Source organism: Podarcis vaucheri (assembly GCF_965113315.1).
Source record: "Podarcis vaucheri genome assembly, chromosome: 10".
Taxonomy (NCBI): Eukaryota; Metazoa; Chordata; class Lepidosauria; order Squamata; family Lacertidae; genus Podarcis; species Podarcis vaucheri.
Window position 1 is genome coordinate 62649947 of NC_138748.1, and position 17197 is coordinate 62667143.

Genomic DNA, 17197 nt, shown 5'->3' on the forward strand with positions numbered 1-17197 from the left:
GACTTTAATCAGAAACGTGGTTTTCTCCATTCTCTCATTATTTCAGTCATATTACTCAATAAACAACAACTTCTTCTTCTTCTGTGATCACAGTAGCCGAGTAAGATGGTCTTCCATAAACATGGTTTTAGCACAGTCCGTGACTGTGGAGGCCAATTCTGGACCCTCACATCCTTCCACAGTGGGGAAATTGGTTCCCAGGTTAAAATCCCTTAAGCAACATGAAAAGCGCTATGGATATATTTTACATTTCTGAAATGCACATGGGTACAATCAGTTTAACACTTCCATCTTCATTAACAAGCTTTAGAACGCTACAATCATAGAAACAAGAATAGGCATTCACCTTTTGTGCAACTCCTCATCAGCAAATTCTGTTGGAATGAGAGAGAAGTATTTTCCCATCTTCAACCACAAGTTAGACTTCGGGATCCATCCATTGTGAGCATGAATAGCATGTATTTTAGCAAGCTGTCTGGCTATGAGCCTGCAATAAAGTCAAAATTATACCAGAATAAATCCTTTGTATAATTACAAATACATTATTTCAGCTCGGAACACTGAGAATCTGTTAGAAGCACATTAATAGGGTGGGAGGAGGTAACAAAATATTGTCATTATTAAATGGCAGCTTAGGACCTATTTGTTCCAGCAGGCCTTTGGAGTGACACCATTTGCATAATTAATATTAATTATTACTGTTCAGTGCATTTTGTATTGTGGTTCTAGTTTTGCTTTTTACACTGCATTTTTACTCTTTGCCACCCTGGGCTGTCATGAGAGAAGGAGTGGGGTATAAAAATACACACACACAAAAATTCAATGACTGTTTCATGGAAGCTGAGGTCATGAGAGGCTAGGCTAAATAGGCTGAGACTTAATTCAAAAACATGAGTAGGAAAACTGATCTGGGATTAGGTGTACAGTCAGTTCTGGCTGAGGATATGATTTCTTGAAGGATCCAGTATGCAGACTGAGAATGCTCCTGGGTGCTCAAGTGGTATCTGTGGCATAAAACACATTCTGTGGCATAAAACACATCCAGGTTAGTCTACTGCAACAAACCCTATGTGGATCAACCTTTTTTTAAAAAACTTGTTGAAACTGCAGTTGGAGGCCACAGGGCCAGTGTGGGCCTGTTCTTGGAGTATCTTGCTCCCTACTGTGAGATCAAAATTAGTTGTTTCTGCGCCCAATTCAAGATCCTCACTATCTCTTGTAAAGCTTTAAATTATTTGGAACAGAGGTACTTACAGAGCCTCCTGCACTTCCACACCTGTTCATTTAGACTTTCCTGGGAGGCTGTGTAGCATCCCACTGCCTTCAAGAAGTATGATGAACCAAACACTGGACAGGACCTTCTTGCTTGCAGCATCCAAAATGTGAACTCCCTCCCTCCCCAAGGAGGCATGTCCAGCACTTTCCCTTCAGCAGCTGGTAGACGCCATCTCATTTAGAAATGCATAATATCCTGGCTAGCTGTCTCACTAATTAGGCTCCTGGTTTTTGTTTTTGTTTTTTTGAACTTACTATATTTCTGTACTCAAGATTGTGAAATTGGTTTATAAATTTAATTAAATTTTAATTTTTCCATATATTACCTTAAAAGCCAATTGGGTGCAAAAAATGTGTATAATTTGGATATAAATATAAAATACATGATGACTTTCCTAAAATTCTTCTATTTGCTTCTACTTGTCTGCAAAAAAAAACAGGGGTTTCTCACCTGTGGACCCCAGCAGGTCCGTGAACTGAGCAGAAAGGGGGAGATCTCCTTCCTGTTACTTTGAAAACTGCCCTTGTGGAGGGGGATATGGGGAGGAGGTTCACAGCTTTCAGATTCTCAAAGGCATCTGTGACCCCCCAAAATGTTATGAGCCGCTGTGCTAAATACGATAAATTACACTGAAATGCAGTGGTATACATGAATCTGAAGGAGTTCAATAGGATTTGTTAACAGGCAGATTAAATGCTCCATAAAGCAAGATCACTCATTACTGACATCTTTAGAACAGCAATTATTGTCCATCAACGCCACATTTTGTTAAGTTTCTGCTCTGGCAGTAACTTCAAAAACTTTGCTTATTGCTTAGGATGTTTCCGTGTCCTTGATGGTTCAGTCAGTTCTAAGGCTTCAGCATGGAAGAAACCTGGATATTTGTAATGGCTAGAGCAGAAGTTTTAAACCTTTTTGAGTCCATGGCTCCCTTAACCAACTACAATCTTTCTGCGGCACACCTGTGGGGCTCAGGAGCCCAGTTATGTCACCTGTTGCCTGCAGAGATGGCAGCCTCATACCCTTTTTCGAACACCCTCTCTTGTGGAGTGTTCCCTCCAAAATGCAACCTATCACCAGTCTTAATGAAACTGAGAGCAGCATTTCTTCCAGTGGTCTGAAGAACAAGCCTATGACTGAACAGCTCTGCTAATCACAAAGTCATCAAATTGGCCCTGCTGCCAGTCAAAAGTAAAATGAAACTTTAAAATCTGGCCCTAAATAGTTGTCAGAGAAGAGAGGAAAAACCAATTAAGTCTCAAGTGTGCCACAATGTTCCTAGAGCCATCACAGGCTGAAGATGGACAGACTGCCTTCACAATAGTCTAATACAGGGTTCCCCAATCTGGTTTCAAATGTTTCGGACAACTCCCATCTTCCCTTATCCAAGCTGTCTGGGGCTGATGGGAGTTTTGGCCAGAACATCTGGAGTTCATCAGGCTGGGCAGGCCAATCTCACAAATTTGAAAAAGTAATTTTATCAATGTCTATTATGTTCCCCATAGTCACGTTTGAATGTCCCATGCAGATATTTCTGGAAAAGTTCTGGGAACAAGGAAGGATAGAAAAAGACAGAATAAGCAAACAATCAGATATCTTTGGGTGACAGGGGACGGCCAAACTAGAGAAACAATGGAAAGAACACATTGCAAGACAGATTTAAAAAACTAAGGAGGGGCAAGTCCATGAAGAGACGTCAAGGAAAGACTAAGTTAAATGTGTCAGAGGCCGAAGCAATGGGGAACCAGTAAAGACATTTGAAATGGGTGTGCCACCTGGTTCAAACAATGGCAACTGAATTGCTTTGGCAGCCATTACGGACAGAGAAGTAACAAAAGCATGTCAGAAAAAAGAAAGTTACAGTAGTTAAAGATGGCAGGTGACCACAGCATGAGCCAGTGTTTTAGCCAACAAATAGAGGAATGGCTGGGTAACAATACAATACAATATTGTAGCAGCTGCCTATACTTACGGTCAATCATCTAAGTATCTATTCATCCTCAAAAATAGCAAGGTCTCAGGAATGGGGCATCAGGCACCAGAGAGCCCTATGGAATATGCTGCATGGGAATATACCTAACATCCCTCTTTAGAAGAAAGAGTGCTGAAGGGCTTACCGAAAAATCTCTGGGTTGCAAACATGTTCCGGATCCAGTGCTTCGCCTTCCATGAACTCATAGCACAGGCCGTTGCGGAAAGTACAGTAAAGTTGTGGAGCGCAGCCGTGCGCCTGCAACACACGGAAGCTCTTCACTTCTTCCTCTCGATCAACTAACAGCTCTGTTTTATTTCCATAAATTCTAACAAGGACAACATCATCCATTTCGTCACCCACATAACAGCCAATAAGCTTATTGGTGATTCCATCTGTAAATACCTGTAAGGAAGAGTAATTCAGATTTGTTTTAATTAAAACTTACTACTACTACCACCACCACTACTACTGTATATTTATTTATACCCCTCCTATTTCCCCTAACAGGGCCTCAATATGGCTTACAGATAAAGCAGGGACGGCTATAGTCATTCATGGTTTCCTGTTTCTCAAGAGTGAGAACAGGTGCTCTTTCGCGAAGGCAGGACAGACTGACATGCTGCAATGCACCATGGCAGAGCCTGCTTCCCACAATGCTGTGCCTGCCTCTGGTGATTGACAGATTCAGTCCCAAAGCAGGAGGATAGAACAAGAAAACCAAAATACTCCAAGGAAGTCAATGAGTACCTGACTACTCTCTCAAGGGTGAGTGCACAAATGCATCCCACCAATCCACTCAAATTCAGGTTAGACCTGCAGGACAGGCCCATAGGATGCACTCAGCACCGACAAGAACCCTTTATGGAAAGTCCACCTCTTCATTCTTGGTCAAAAGAGGTGGTTGCTCAGAAGCAGTATCTCCAGAGACAAATAAGAGGACCTCCTCTTGCAGCGAGTGCTGGAGTACTCTTCTGTGATGAAAGGATACCTTGGTCAAGCCAAACTTGTCTACTTTGTAGTAATGATAAATACAAAGGGATAAGTCCAAGTGGCCACCTTGCAAAGTCTTCCAGAGAAGGAACTATTATCTTTACACACTGGAACGGAAGTACTTCTCAGTTAGCTTTGCAGTGTTCATTGCCACAAGATGTACTGACTGCCACTAGCTTAGAACAGACAAGTGGATGTGTCAACTGGAATAACTGAAAATAGAGTCTCTGTTCAGAGACATTGCAAATCCAGCATTAGATGCTAGGAGCACACAGAGTGGCTATTGTCACCCCACCCCCCCCGGCACATTCCCCAGGGCTGCCAACCATTGTTCCTTATAGTGGCAGGATGCTGGACTAGACAGATTTTTCACCAGCTACAGAATGACAATACTTATGTACTCCTCAGAGCAGCAAACTTTGTCTCTTGGTACAAGATAAAACACAACTCCCCAAGTGTTACAAGACCACATAAGAAAACATTTTAAATGAACTGATTTGACGTTTTTTGCATTCACAAAAGCTATGCAGAGATACAGTTGTACCTCTGGTTAAGAACTTAATTCGTTCTGGAGGTCTGTTCTTAACCTGAAACTGTTCTTAACCTGAAGCACCACTTTAGCTAATGGGGCCTCCTGCTGCCACTGCGCCGCCGCTGCACGATTTCTGTTCTCATTCTGAAGCAAAGTTCTTAACCCGAGGTAATATTTCTGGGTTAGCGGAGTCTGTAACCTGAAGCATATGTAACCTGAAGCGTATGTAACCCAAGGTACCACTGTATTTAATCACACTGATAAGCTAGTTTAAAAAATAATAATCAGGTTTCTAGTAGCCAGTAGCATAAATTAGTTTTCCACAAACAGAAAAACTGCTCACTCGCCCAGTGTCGCCACCCCACCTATAGCTCCTTGGATTTTATATCCTAAATAGCTGTATGCCATGTGGTTCAATTTATTTAGGTTGAAATTGAAAGCAGGTTCATTGGCATGTGTTTTTGTATAGTTTCTCACTGATGGACTGATGTTTACACACAGCTGTTTTGGTTTCTGTGATCTCTTGAACTATACTGTCATGTTAGTTACAGTATAGGGCCCAGGATACACAATATTTTACACACCCACAAAAAGGGATCAATATTCTAGCATGACACAGTATTTCCTAGAATAAAATAATATATTCCAATGAAAACTGTATTGCCTAATATAATGGCTTGTTTACCAGGGCATGACACTGCCTGGAGAAGTTGCTGAAGACACTATGAATTAAGGAATGAAACACATGAAAAGTCCTGCTCATAAAGTTATCAGCAGAGGCAGACTAATAATAGACATTAAGATAATGATTTTAAGCTATATTGCATATTTATTTGGAATTTATGCCCTTACACAGACCAGAAATTAAAATGAGCAACATGGAATACAAAAATATGACATGAATTGCTGAATTACTAATGTGATTAATGACATACATTAAGGAATTCTACATGCACAGAAATAATCTAAGTTAATGCAGTCAATTCTGACTCATTCAAGCGCCATTTTTCTTGCTCTAATATCTATGAGCCAGGGAGGTCAAGTTAACGGAGTATTACTGCCAGTTCCAAGCAAGGGGTAACTTCAATCTTTATCAATGTTTAAACAGATGCTACATTAACACTGCCTGCAAAATGTATTACTAACAATTTTGATGCACCCTGTCTTGTGAAGACCACAGTTGTGCTAGTCCCTTCCACCCTAAATATTTCTTGCATGCTCCCCCCCCCCATTGTGGACTGTATCCAAAACTAGCAGATAGCTTGAAATTGAAAACAATTCAATACATAAGAGTAAAGAGGGTCCAACAGCTACTTATGGGAAACTGCAAAATGCAGTCTTCGTTTTCTAAGCTCTACCACTTTCAGCCATTTTGAAGTGGTCCTAAAACTGCTCAATTCTCGCTTGCTGCCTGTGTCTAACTTCCTCCCAGAATTTCCTCAAACCTAAGACTTTCCATTAAGGTTTAAATCCCCATCCACAAATGAAATAAAGTCTAACTACAAATGCACACATCTACCCTTGGTGACCCTTATCTCTTATCCCTCACCTTCATATAAATTTAAACTATGGGGTCATCAGGGCAAGGACCCATCCTTTGAGTATGTCATGGTGCTACTGTATATATAGCGGTACCCCATTTTATCTTCCCAGTAATCCAGTGGTGTCCATTTGCACCCTGGTCTCCTCAGTCCAAATCCATGGTACTCACTCTACCACAATGGCCATTTAGTGTGAAACAAGGTTGACAGGTCTTGGTTGACAGCACGGTACCAAAAATAAATGCATGGGAGCCTATAGCCTGATTGCATCCCACCCTCAAGAGTCCTCCAGACACTGCAGCCCACTCTGGGAAAGCACAGGCAGGTAGAAGTTTCTTCTCCGCAGAAAATGAAGTGAGGTGATAGAAGTGAGTTGGGTGAAGGCCTGAGAAGGTGAAGATTCGGTTGGGTGACAATCAAATCCATGCTTGCAAAAGTATCTCTTGGGCCATATAGCTGGCCGGCCACACACACACATTTTGTGGGTCATATAGCCCTTGTGCACCTTCGTCCGTTACTTATGTTAATGTTTTCTTTCCTGCAATTACATATTTTAGACACTGGAGGTCACTGTGGGACTTTGCTGAATATACTCAGCAATATTCTACTGCCTTTTCAGTAAATCTTTTAAGTGCATGGACTTCAGGCTTGGCTGCCTGCTGGTAACAAAGGTATTCCACAAAACAGATGCCTAGGACATGGACAGCCAAGGTGGGGAGGGTGATTAGTGATTCACTGTACAACTAAGTTACACCTCCAACTGCAGTTCTGTCTACACTGTGCAAGTGCCAAATCTGTCCAACAAAGCAAGCCAATTTCAAGTCCACTCACAAAAATTATGCCTATGACACAAGCAGTACTTCATCCAAATTAAAATGCAGGTGTGGTTTACCTGTTTTATTGGTAGCTATAGCACATGAGGTGAGCTACCTGGATCAGAATTCAGTTCTCTTGCTTTAACAGTCATTATTATGACCATGAACCAGTCTCTCCTACCCAACCCACAGGGTTATTGAAAGGATACAACTACAAAAGCATTTAAAACATTGATGGAGTTTAATTAATTGGTATTTCTACATGGATTTGTAATACTCTTAAAAGACAACCAGCAGCAATACTTTGAAAGAGGATTAGAATCTCATCTCTATAAATTTCATACTTATCCAAATGCTTTAATTGCTGGAGCTAAAGGGTCATTCTTTTAAGTCATTCGTTTCTCCTCAGTGTGTCAATGTGCAAACAATTCTGTTTAAAAGCAAAACAGCAAATCTAGATCTAAATTACTTTCTCTAGCACCCAGACCCATGCAAACCAAATTATACAATAATCCAGAAACAGAGTGCTATAGCCATTTGCTTATAAAGGATCATAAAGGACATGTTTCAGTTTTCACATGTGATTACTATGTAGTTGCTCCAGGCCTCATAGTTTGTCACATTATGTCACATGACCAGATGATTCTAATCTAGATTACAAAATAGCTGTTGCATAATGTCATAAAATACATGTCACTGAACTATTTACCAATTCAAGTATTCTATTAGCATTCTAGTAATAATCTCTTCTTTTTTATTAATAGTACCTGTCTTTTCAAAATGGAAAGGAGAAATGTTTTATTTTTACATCAAAAAGGTTATGGTTAAGAGTTATCTAAGTAGAAGTAACCGAATTGTCGGTGCCATAGTAGAAACTTGTGCTGCTAAACAAAACTTGTGGTGTGAAAAAAACTAATGAGTATCAGCTCTCATGCAAACACAGCAAGAACCCAGATAATTTGACAAAAATTACGTACTAAGGTTTAAGGTGCAAGTGAACAGAACAAGTAACGGAAGTCTCAAAAAGTCAGATCACTGGAGAATAGATCCCAAACCATAGAACTGCATGAAAGATTTGTCCATAACTCCAGGTTCTAGAATTGAGCTCTGAATGTTAAAAAAAAGTAGCTGGGTAATAGTCACTGAAAATGACAGCGTATCATGCAAGCCAGGAAGTCGTGTGACCACATCTAGTTTGAGAGTGCATCCTAGAGGCAGCCAACCTTTTTGAACTCAAGGACACATTCAAAAACCTGAGGTTCCAGAGTAGGTTACAGCAGGATTTTTTAAATATATATATATATATATAGAGAGAGAGAACAATTTAAAACAGCTTACAGACCTATACTCAGGTCTACTCAAAAGTTAAGTCCTACTGAGGTGAGTGTGTGTAGGACAGCAGCCTTAGAAAAAAGGAATGTGGTAATAGGTCAAGCTCTATTCTAAACTGTAACGAATGACAAAGGCTGTAATTAAAGATAATCCACTGAGTTGATGTGCAGGCACACAAAAGCTCATACCAATAACTAACTTAGTTGCTCTTTAAGGTGCCACTGGAAGGAATTTCTTTTATTTTGTTTCAACATGGCTACCTACCTGAGTTGATAATGGTTAGACTTTTAAAAGGCGAATGCCAAAGCTTAACATAACTCCAAAATAGCAATTAGTACACTGGCTAAGTGAAACTTGAAGCTGCAATATAATGCTGCTGCTAAGTAAAAAACAAAACACCCCTCTACAATGGAGCTAGTATGCCAACCTTCAGCTAACTTGCTGCAGTTTAGTTTAGGAATAGCCATTTCTGAAAATTCTACAGGGTAGAGACATGGTTCACTAAAAGATATAAAACAACTGGAGGAAGTGCTGTTTCCCTCTTCAGTTTCACATTCATATTACCAGAATTTGTTGGCACTTTCATAATCTATATTACAATAAAAGACCCACCCAGAATATATCATGCAAAAAACACTCAACTTCCATGGCCTGGTCTTGAGTGAACTAGTCTTCCCTCAGTTGTCCAGGCTGTACTAATCTTACACACACACAAAATATATATATTTACATTTTAAAATCTCTTATACCACTTTCTCCTCGTCATACAACTGAGTGGCTCACAAAAGTAAACACCCCCAAACATCAACAGTGTATAAAGCATTTTTAGAAAACCTGTAACCATATATAAAAAATAATAAAATGATATAGGGAACAGCACAGAGCACATATCAAATTAAAAGCATCAAACTAGGTTTTATGACTTCTGTTCTATTATGGAGTAATCTGTCCCAACAGCTGAAAGCTGACAGTGTACTACATAATACTGTTAGTTAAATCAGCTGTAGAAGCATTTATCCTGTTGCAAACTGCTGAATTTTATTGCTTAGATGTAAGCCCTTAATTCATCTAATTTTATATTCGGTCTTCTAATTATTCTACTCCATTTTTGTTTGGTTGGTTGTGTCAACCAAATCACATATGATCGATGGGTGTGTTCTTCAAAACAGCTCACAACCAGATTCACCTCTACATGGGCACTAGCCATTAAGTTTGTTCAGCAGAAGTTCCAAACTACTAGGAGAAAGAGATAGACCAGAGCTTCAAGTAACTATTTGCAACTTCTTTAACAGAAATAGTTGGCTAAAGTATCCTTTTCACAAAGGCAACACAATAGTCATTCTTCCTCACACAACACTAAGAAAAATGAGATAATTACTATTTAGTGCCTTCTTCTCAACATGCACAATAAAGAGCAGCAGCACTCACTGAAAATAGCGATGTGAACCATATATAACTAATTCATCAGGGATGGCGCCAACTAACACTGCTTGTAAAATTAAGTGCAAATGCACTCATTTTCAAGTACATATTCAAAATACACATTTGAAGTGTGAATGAGGACCACCTGTTTGAGAATGCAAATTTGTACTTCGTAAAGAAAGGTACCAGACAGAAAGCTATCTATTTCAGGGATTTATATCTGAAACAAATCCATTTATTGGAGCCTTATATTAAATCACAAGATACCTGTATATGGTAACTAGAAATTCCAAGGTGACTACACAGAATTCTATTCCAGTAACCGAATGGGATGGTATAGAAGGAATGGATTGCTCTGTACCTCCTCTGCCAGCTCACTTGGCTCCTATAATAGTTGCAGCGAGGGAGAAGGATTGCACTGTCACTCATTCACCAACCTGCTTGGCTTCCTTGCTAGAGGAAGCAAAGCCTCTTGTTTGCTGGCAGCACAGAAGTCAACTGGCCACTACACTTTTCAGCTGGTCATGCAGGAGGCAACGCTTCTTCAGGCATGACCTATATAGAAATCAAGTGGTCTGGCAGTAGTCGTGAACTGCTCCATTTCTCCAAGGCTAGTCATCCATCCTGGATGCATACCCTAGAACACCTAAACTGGATAAATACATTTAATTCACTATGGCTCAATTCAAACAGACTGACTCATGCATTGTGGAATGCCACGGTCACAAACTATGCCTTACGGTGACTAAGCAGCATGTGTACCTAAATTTCTCTCATAGTTTGAAGAACAAGCACTCGTTTCTCGTGCAAAACTAAGCCAGCACTGTGGTTTGTTTCCTCTTAGCCACGGAGGACCAAATTTGAACAGTGCACACTAGCTTTTTTAAAAAAACAACAACTATGGCTTACTGTAATGTGTAGATGAGGACAATCCTTAAAATCATGATTTGAGGATTGAGAATGTGCCATGGACTCATGCACCCCATCCTATACTTTCCCCCTCACTGTGGATTGCCTCCTCCATGTCTAATTTTCTCTAACAGCTTGCTACAACATCTGAATTGGGCAACTACTTCCAGTCAAGTATAATCCATGTCAAACAATGAATTGGATGTTACAGCTAAAGACATGCATCCTAATGGTCAGGAGGAAACTCCATTAATTTTTGTGGTTTTATATTGTAAACCTCCCTGTGATTCTCAGATGAAGGGCTGTATAGATTTATTAATTATTATTATTATTATTATTATTATTATTATTATTATTATTATTATTATTACTATTATTATAGTACATTCCTGTTCTAGAATATTCTATTTGAATCATACCTAATCATAAATGCTATACATAGCCCCTAGGCCAAAACTAATGCAGCAGTATCTCAGTTTATAAACTTAATCCGTTCTGAAAGTCCATTCTTAAACTGAAACCATTCTTAAACCGAGGCGCACTTTCCCTAATGAGGCCTCCCGCCACCGGTTCCCTTCCACCGTTCAGAATCCGTTCTTACTGAGGTAAAGTTCGCAAACCGGGACACTACTTCCAGTTTTGCGGAGTTTGTGAATTGTTTGTAAACTGGACTGTTCTTTAACCGAGGTACCACTGAAATTTAAGCTGTTTAACCACTATTTACTCTTACTAATGAGACTACCCTCACAGGCATAATCAGTAGAAATGAAGGAGAGGGCTTGGGAACTCTCTCCTTGAGAAGCTAGGTGAAGACTTTGTTCCAACAGGCTTTTGGAAACTGACAGTTTTTAATGAAATGACTAGTGCCATGCTATTTTTATTATAATCATAGCTATGGTTTTAATAGAATTAAGATATATATGTATTTAATTGTTTTTAATGATTATTTTCTATGTTTTTAACAGTTCTAATAGTGTCTTGAGTCCCACCAGGGAAAAATATGGGAGTATAAATAAATATAATAATAATTATAATATATACTCCCTGTCAGTGATGTGGGGTAAATTTTTTGCAAAGCATAATTTTTAATGCTTTATTTTCAAATGGAAATATTTGAACGTATTTCATAAGTTAATTTGTAATAATTTAAACTGCAGATACAATATTGTAATTAATGTTTTTAGGTGATTATCCCTAGAAATCATGTGAGATAAATATCACTGATCTGTAGGCAAAGGGGATTATGATTATGTATTGTATTGATTTTTAATTATTGTACATGCTTAGAGCTGTTGATCTTATTTATTTTAATACTGCTCTACCTCCTTCAACATATATTTAGAGATGCAGTATTTATAATATTTAAGTAAATAAATTGAAACAAAAAGAATCCAGGTTTCAATGGAATTCACCACACTGGCCGTGCAGGTCAAAGGAAATCCCAAGCTAAAAGGTTTTAGTAAAGGCGTCCCCCCACTTATGCAGGGGTTATGTTCCGGGCGCCCGTGCCCATAAACAAACACCATGTAAGTAGACAGCACCCTCTAAAAGCCCCTTTCTCCTGCTCTACAGCTTTCTCTCCACACATCTCCCTCTTCAACAAGAGTTGAAGCTCTTGGGCTGGCGGGAGGCTGCTGCTGCGCCGCCGTGCAAATCAGCTGCTAGGCGGGGAGGCAGAACAGCCTAAACAAATCTCTTTGGTCTCTCTGGGGCTTCCTCTGCCCTCAGTGAAGTCCTCTTCAGAGTCCAGGAAAGGTCTCCTTGCAAACAACTAGGATTTTCCAGCTCTCTCCTGCTATTTCCTGGTTTGAATCTACCTATTTATTTATGTATTTCCTGGCACCATGCATATATATGCGGTTGTGCACAAGTCAATTATGTGTAATAGGGTGTTTGTGCCTGTAGTGACATCAGACTGGAGGGCCCCTGACAAGCGAAGTGTAAAAGAAGTGAACTTTGCTGAAATAGATTAGTTGTCATCAGGAAGTCAGAGTTCTTTGAGTTGCTAAATTTTAGTGTAAACAAGTTTCAGCAACTTAACTTTTGAGCAGTAGATGCTATTTTGCATTTTCCTAAGCATTCCAATAAAAAACATTTAAACCACATTAAATGTGAATTAATACTCTAAAATAAAATGTGTCAGATACTGGGACAAAAAACTAATGATTTGTTTACTAAATACATGTTAAAAAGGCACGCTAAATTAAATCACTCCAAGGCATGAGATTTCTTCCCTCATTGCCAACTGAAAATTTCCCAAATAAGCCTACATCACTGATGTGTATTTTTTAGAAGTACAAACATCAGCAAGCATAAACATATCTTCAACATCCCTAACCAAGAAGCCGAATAAGCTCTGCAACACCCATGTCAGGAAAATAATCTAGTCAAATGTTGAAATTTTTAAATAACAGCTACAAAGCAACTTTTATGAAGACCACAAGGTATCCCAATATTAAGACCAACTAAGGAGCCAAAACCCTCTGTCAAATCTGTTTGCCTGTAACCTACCTGATCCAAGAGATTCAGGGAAGTTTTTTTTAAAGCTATTACTATAAATGCATCTCTTGCAGTAAATGTAAAGGGCAAAGGGGACCCCTGACCATTAGGTCCAGTCCCAAAAGTTTTCTGGCTAACCCACAGAAGGTATATTTGTATAATGTTTTATATCAGCTATATTCTGTTTATAACCCTTCCCCTCCCACACTTTAAAACAACACAACTATATACCACGAAGTGCAAAATAAAGCTGCTTAACATAGATATTTCAATTTACCAAATTTACATGCTAAGTTTATTACTACAATGCAAAACCTCTTTGAGATTGGGTAACCACCCATTTTGAAGCAGAAAATGGTTAGAAGTGTGAAGTTGCCCCTGAAAAGACTTGAAAGAGACAAGAAAGGAAGACAAGGGGTTATATCTAATGCTAGCCATACATGGAGAAGACCCATTGAAAGGAAAGGACTAACTTAGGTTCATTCATTTCAGTGGGTCTGAGTGTAACTTAGTTGTATGCAAGCTCATGCCACTTTATTCATGCTCTCCTTCAGAATGTTTAGCATCTAGCCTTTATTCCCTATGTGCTGCAGCAATGCAATAGTTCATTAACACCTTTCCTTGAGGTGAAAGTGATAACCTAAAGCTGTCCCATGCTTAATTATCCAGTAGAGTGCAAAAGATTTGACAGGGACAATGTTGTTTAAGGAAAACGTGAATAACTACAAAATGCTCTCAGAGAAAATACAGAAGAGTATTCACTCAACTCCTGCTGCTTTATTATTGTAATGCTTAAATCCCTCTACAAAGCAAAGTGCATTGGGGAAAGGGTGGAAGAACATATTGTCCTCCCAGCATTCCTTTTGGGCCAAAACTTGACAGAGAAATTCAAGTTTTTCTTATGGTTTTTCTGGAAAGACGAGATAAAAAATGCTGACTTCCTCAATTGAGATTTGTATGGATGTTGTGTGCTTGCTACATGGCAACCCCTTTGCCTCTCAAGCTATACACTGCAAAAGCCTACATGGCAACCTATACTAAGGAACCCAGTCCAGCCCTACCCCCCCCCATCTCTCTTGTTCCATTTCCCTGTTCCTGCAAACTAGCATGTTTTATGTGTAATTTTTGCACAAATCAGTTCAGGGTGAATCCCATTTTAAAACAATTATAACCTCATGAAACAGGGTTGAGAGGGGGAAGCAAGAGAGAGAAGAGATGAGCCCTGTGGAAAGAGAGAAGCAAGAGGTGAGGTTTTTTTTAAGGAAAGGTGAGCACGGAAAGCTTATTCTCCCTTTCACTATATGCATGGTATACACACCCACAAGTACACGTAAGACTTCAGGCTATACTACAAGAATACAAGCTCACCAACACACACACACAACTCCCTGCCCTATATCCTTCAGGCTATATTAATAGAGTACAAGCTCAGTCAGATACAAAGGTGTATCACATGTGCACTCCTCCCTATTCTGCATCCTTTGAGCTACGTTGCTGGAATAAAAGCTCAAACATACCTACAGGTATCTCTCTCTCTCTCTCTCTCTCACACACACACACACACACGTATATTACAATAAATATTTCAGTGTATCTGAAGAAGTGTGCATGCACACGAAAGCTCATACCAAGAACTAACTTAGTTGGTCTTTAAGGTGCTACTGGAAGGAATTTTTTTATTTTGACGATGGCAGACCAACACGGCTACCTATCTGTAAACGTATATTACAGACTGCCATGTCACATAAACACACATATATATTACAAGTGTATTTCACACACATGTATTAAACCCAGGCATATCAAAGATGCACATATATATTACATGCAAGGATGTTACACACACTTGTATTTAATATGCGTGTATCACACACACACATATATATGTATCACATACATACATTACACAGGCATATCACACACCCTCCTCCCCATCGTGTATCATTTTAGCTGTTACTAGATTATAAGCGCCCTCTCTCTAACACACAGGCGTATCACGCCATACAAGCACGCACCCCTCCTCCCCCCCCCGAACTCTATAATTAGAACACGGCTCGGGTTCCGACTCGCCCGCCTTGCACAGAAACGGGCGCGTGTGAGCGCGCGCCTCCGTGTAGTCCATGTACGAGTTGGGAACCGCACAGGCACAGCGCGCACGCCCAACCTGCCTGCTCCTCCTTCGGGCTGCGCGAGCGGAATGGAAGCCGAGGCTGCCCGAGCCGCTCTCCCTCTCTCTCCCCTCCTCTCTCATTCTCCCCCTCAAGAGGGAAGCGCTGAGGAGAGAAAGAGAGAGATAGAGACAGAGCCGCCGCCGCCGCTCCTACTCCTCCCTCGCCTCGCCTCGCCACAATGGCTGCCCGCCATCTCTCCCCCTCCCCACAACCTGCCTCCTCCTCCTCCTCCCGCTTCTCTCTCTCTCTCCCCCCCCCTCACAGCCACCCTCCGCCGCTTCGCCTCAGCCGTTACCTTCAGCGTCACCTCCTCGGGCTTCCAGGCGGGCCTCAGCTGGCTGAGGAGACGGAGGGCCCCGCGGCGGTAGCCGGGCCCGCCTCCTCCTCCTTCTCCATCGCCGCCGCCGCCGCCTCCCGCCCCCGAAGCGGGGTCCCTCTCGCTCACGACGACGTCCAGCTTGGGCACCTCAGGCGAGCCCGGCGGCACGTGGATGTAGTTGGCCATGGAGGCGGCGGCGGCAGGCGAGCGCAGGCGGCGGGGGAGCCTCGGCAGCAGGGCGAGACGGCGGCGGGCGAAGAAGAGCGGCAGCAGCAGCAGCGTCGTCGTCGTCGTCGTCACGCGAGCGGGAGCAGCCGGCAACTGAGCGGCGCGAGACCAACTGGCGGAGGGAGGCAGCCAAAGAGGCGGCCGGCGATTGGCTGGCTCGCCTTTCTTTCTCCTCCCTCCACGCCCCTTCCCCCGTTTCCTCGGATTGGGAAGGGGAAGCTCCGCCCCTCTCCCACCAAGCCTATTTATAGATGCGGGTTTCTCTGGTAGGCCCCGCCCTCGCTTTTCTCCCCCACAATGCTTTTCTTCGCTTTCACGCGAACAGACACACACACTCTTCGCAGACCTCTCCGCCGAGGTTCTCTCGCCGCGGGGCATGCCGGGAGAGACGGGTGTGGGCGGGGCTGCTTCGCTAGAGCGCGGGGGGCGGGCCCCCGTCAATGGAACGCTGTCAATGGAATGCTCGCGTCTCCGCCCTTCTCTTCCCCCCCCCGCACCCAAACCTCCCTCCCATTCAGTTATATGGTCCACGATTGGCGTGTCTTTTTCCCAGACAGGTTTTTTCTCCGATGACTCCCCCCCTTTTTTGCCAAAAATGACAGAATTACAGAGTTGCAAGGGACCCTGCTCCAAGTCCTTTAAGGACCTAGCACCACCCCTAGCAAAGGGACTAGCCGTGGGCATGTCTGACGCTCAGACATTTGTGTACACAGATTTAGACGCCCATTGAGTGTGACGTAGGAAGATCCCTTTGTAGATTTGCAGAGCTCGGTGTCCGCAGCCGCAGCGCGCACAGATCATACTCCTGCTGCGGAAAATTACATGTCAACATTGCAGCTCAACTGGTATCCACAGGCTTTACACTTGAACATAGGAATAACTGTGCAGTTCCAATGATTGCATACACTTGAATGTCACGTGTGAATAACGTTTTATGAGTGCACAGGTCAAGTAGGGCTCATTCCACCAACTTTGCTAAAAGCCCACTGTGTCAGATGGTCATTGCAGGAACAACTATCTAGAAATTGGTGTCTGACGTTTGATTTTTCCTCTTCCCTTCCTGTCCCCTTTTCCTTGCGTGTCATTTTAAAATAAAGATTGTAAGCCACTGGGTGTGAGGGTGTGGGTGGGAGGCTTTCAGGCTGAAGAGCAGGGTACCAATGCTCTAAAACAAACAAATGGATTTAA

The 17197-nt window shown here is 41.7% G+C and overlaps 1 protein-coding gene across 1 annotated transcript in view; it reads right to left on the reverse strand.

Moving 5' to 3' along the window:
* ETNK1 (ethanolamine kinase 1) overlaps positions 1 to 16329 on the reverse strand; it is a 35657-nt gene extending 19328 nt beyond the window's left edge. Inside the window, exons 1-3 of the mRNA XM_082238968.1 lie at positions 15758 to 16329; positions 3394 to 3653; positions 347 to 487 (exon numbers count right to left, since the gene is read on the reverse strand). Of these exons, the coding sequence (XP_082095094.1) occupies positions 347 to 487; positions 3394 to 3653; positions 15758 to 15967 (611 nt within the window). The 5' untranslated portion in view covers positions 15968 to 16329. The remainder of the gene's footprint in view (positions 1 to 346; positions 488 to 3393; positions 3654 to 15757) is intronic.
* Between the last annotated feature and the right edge of the window lie 868 nt (positions 16330 to 17197).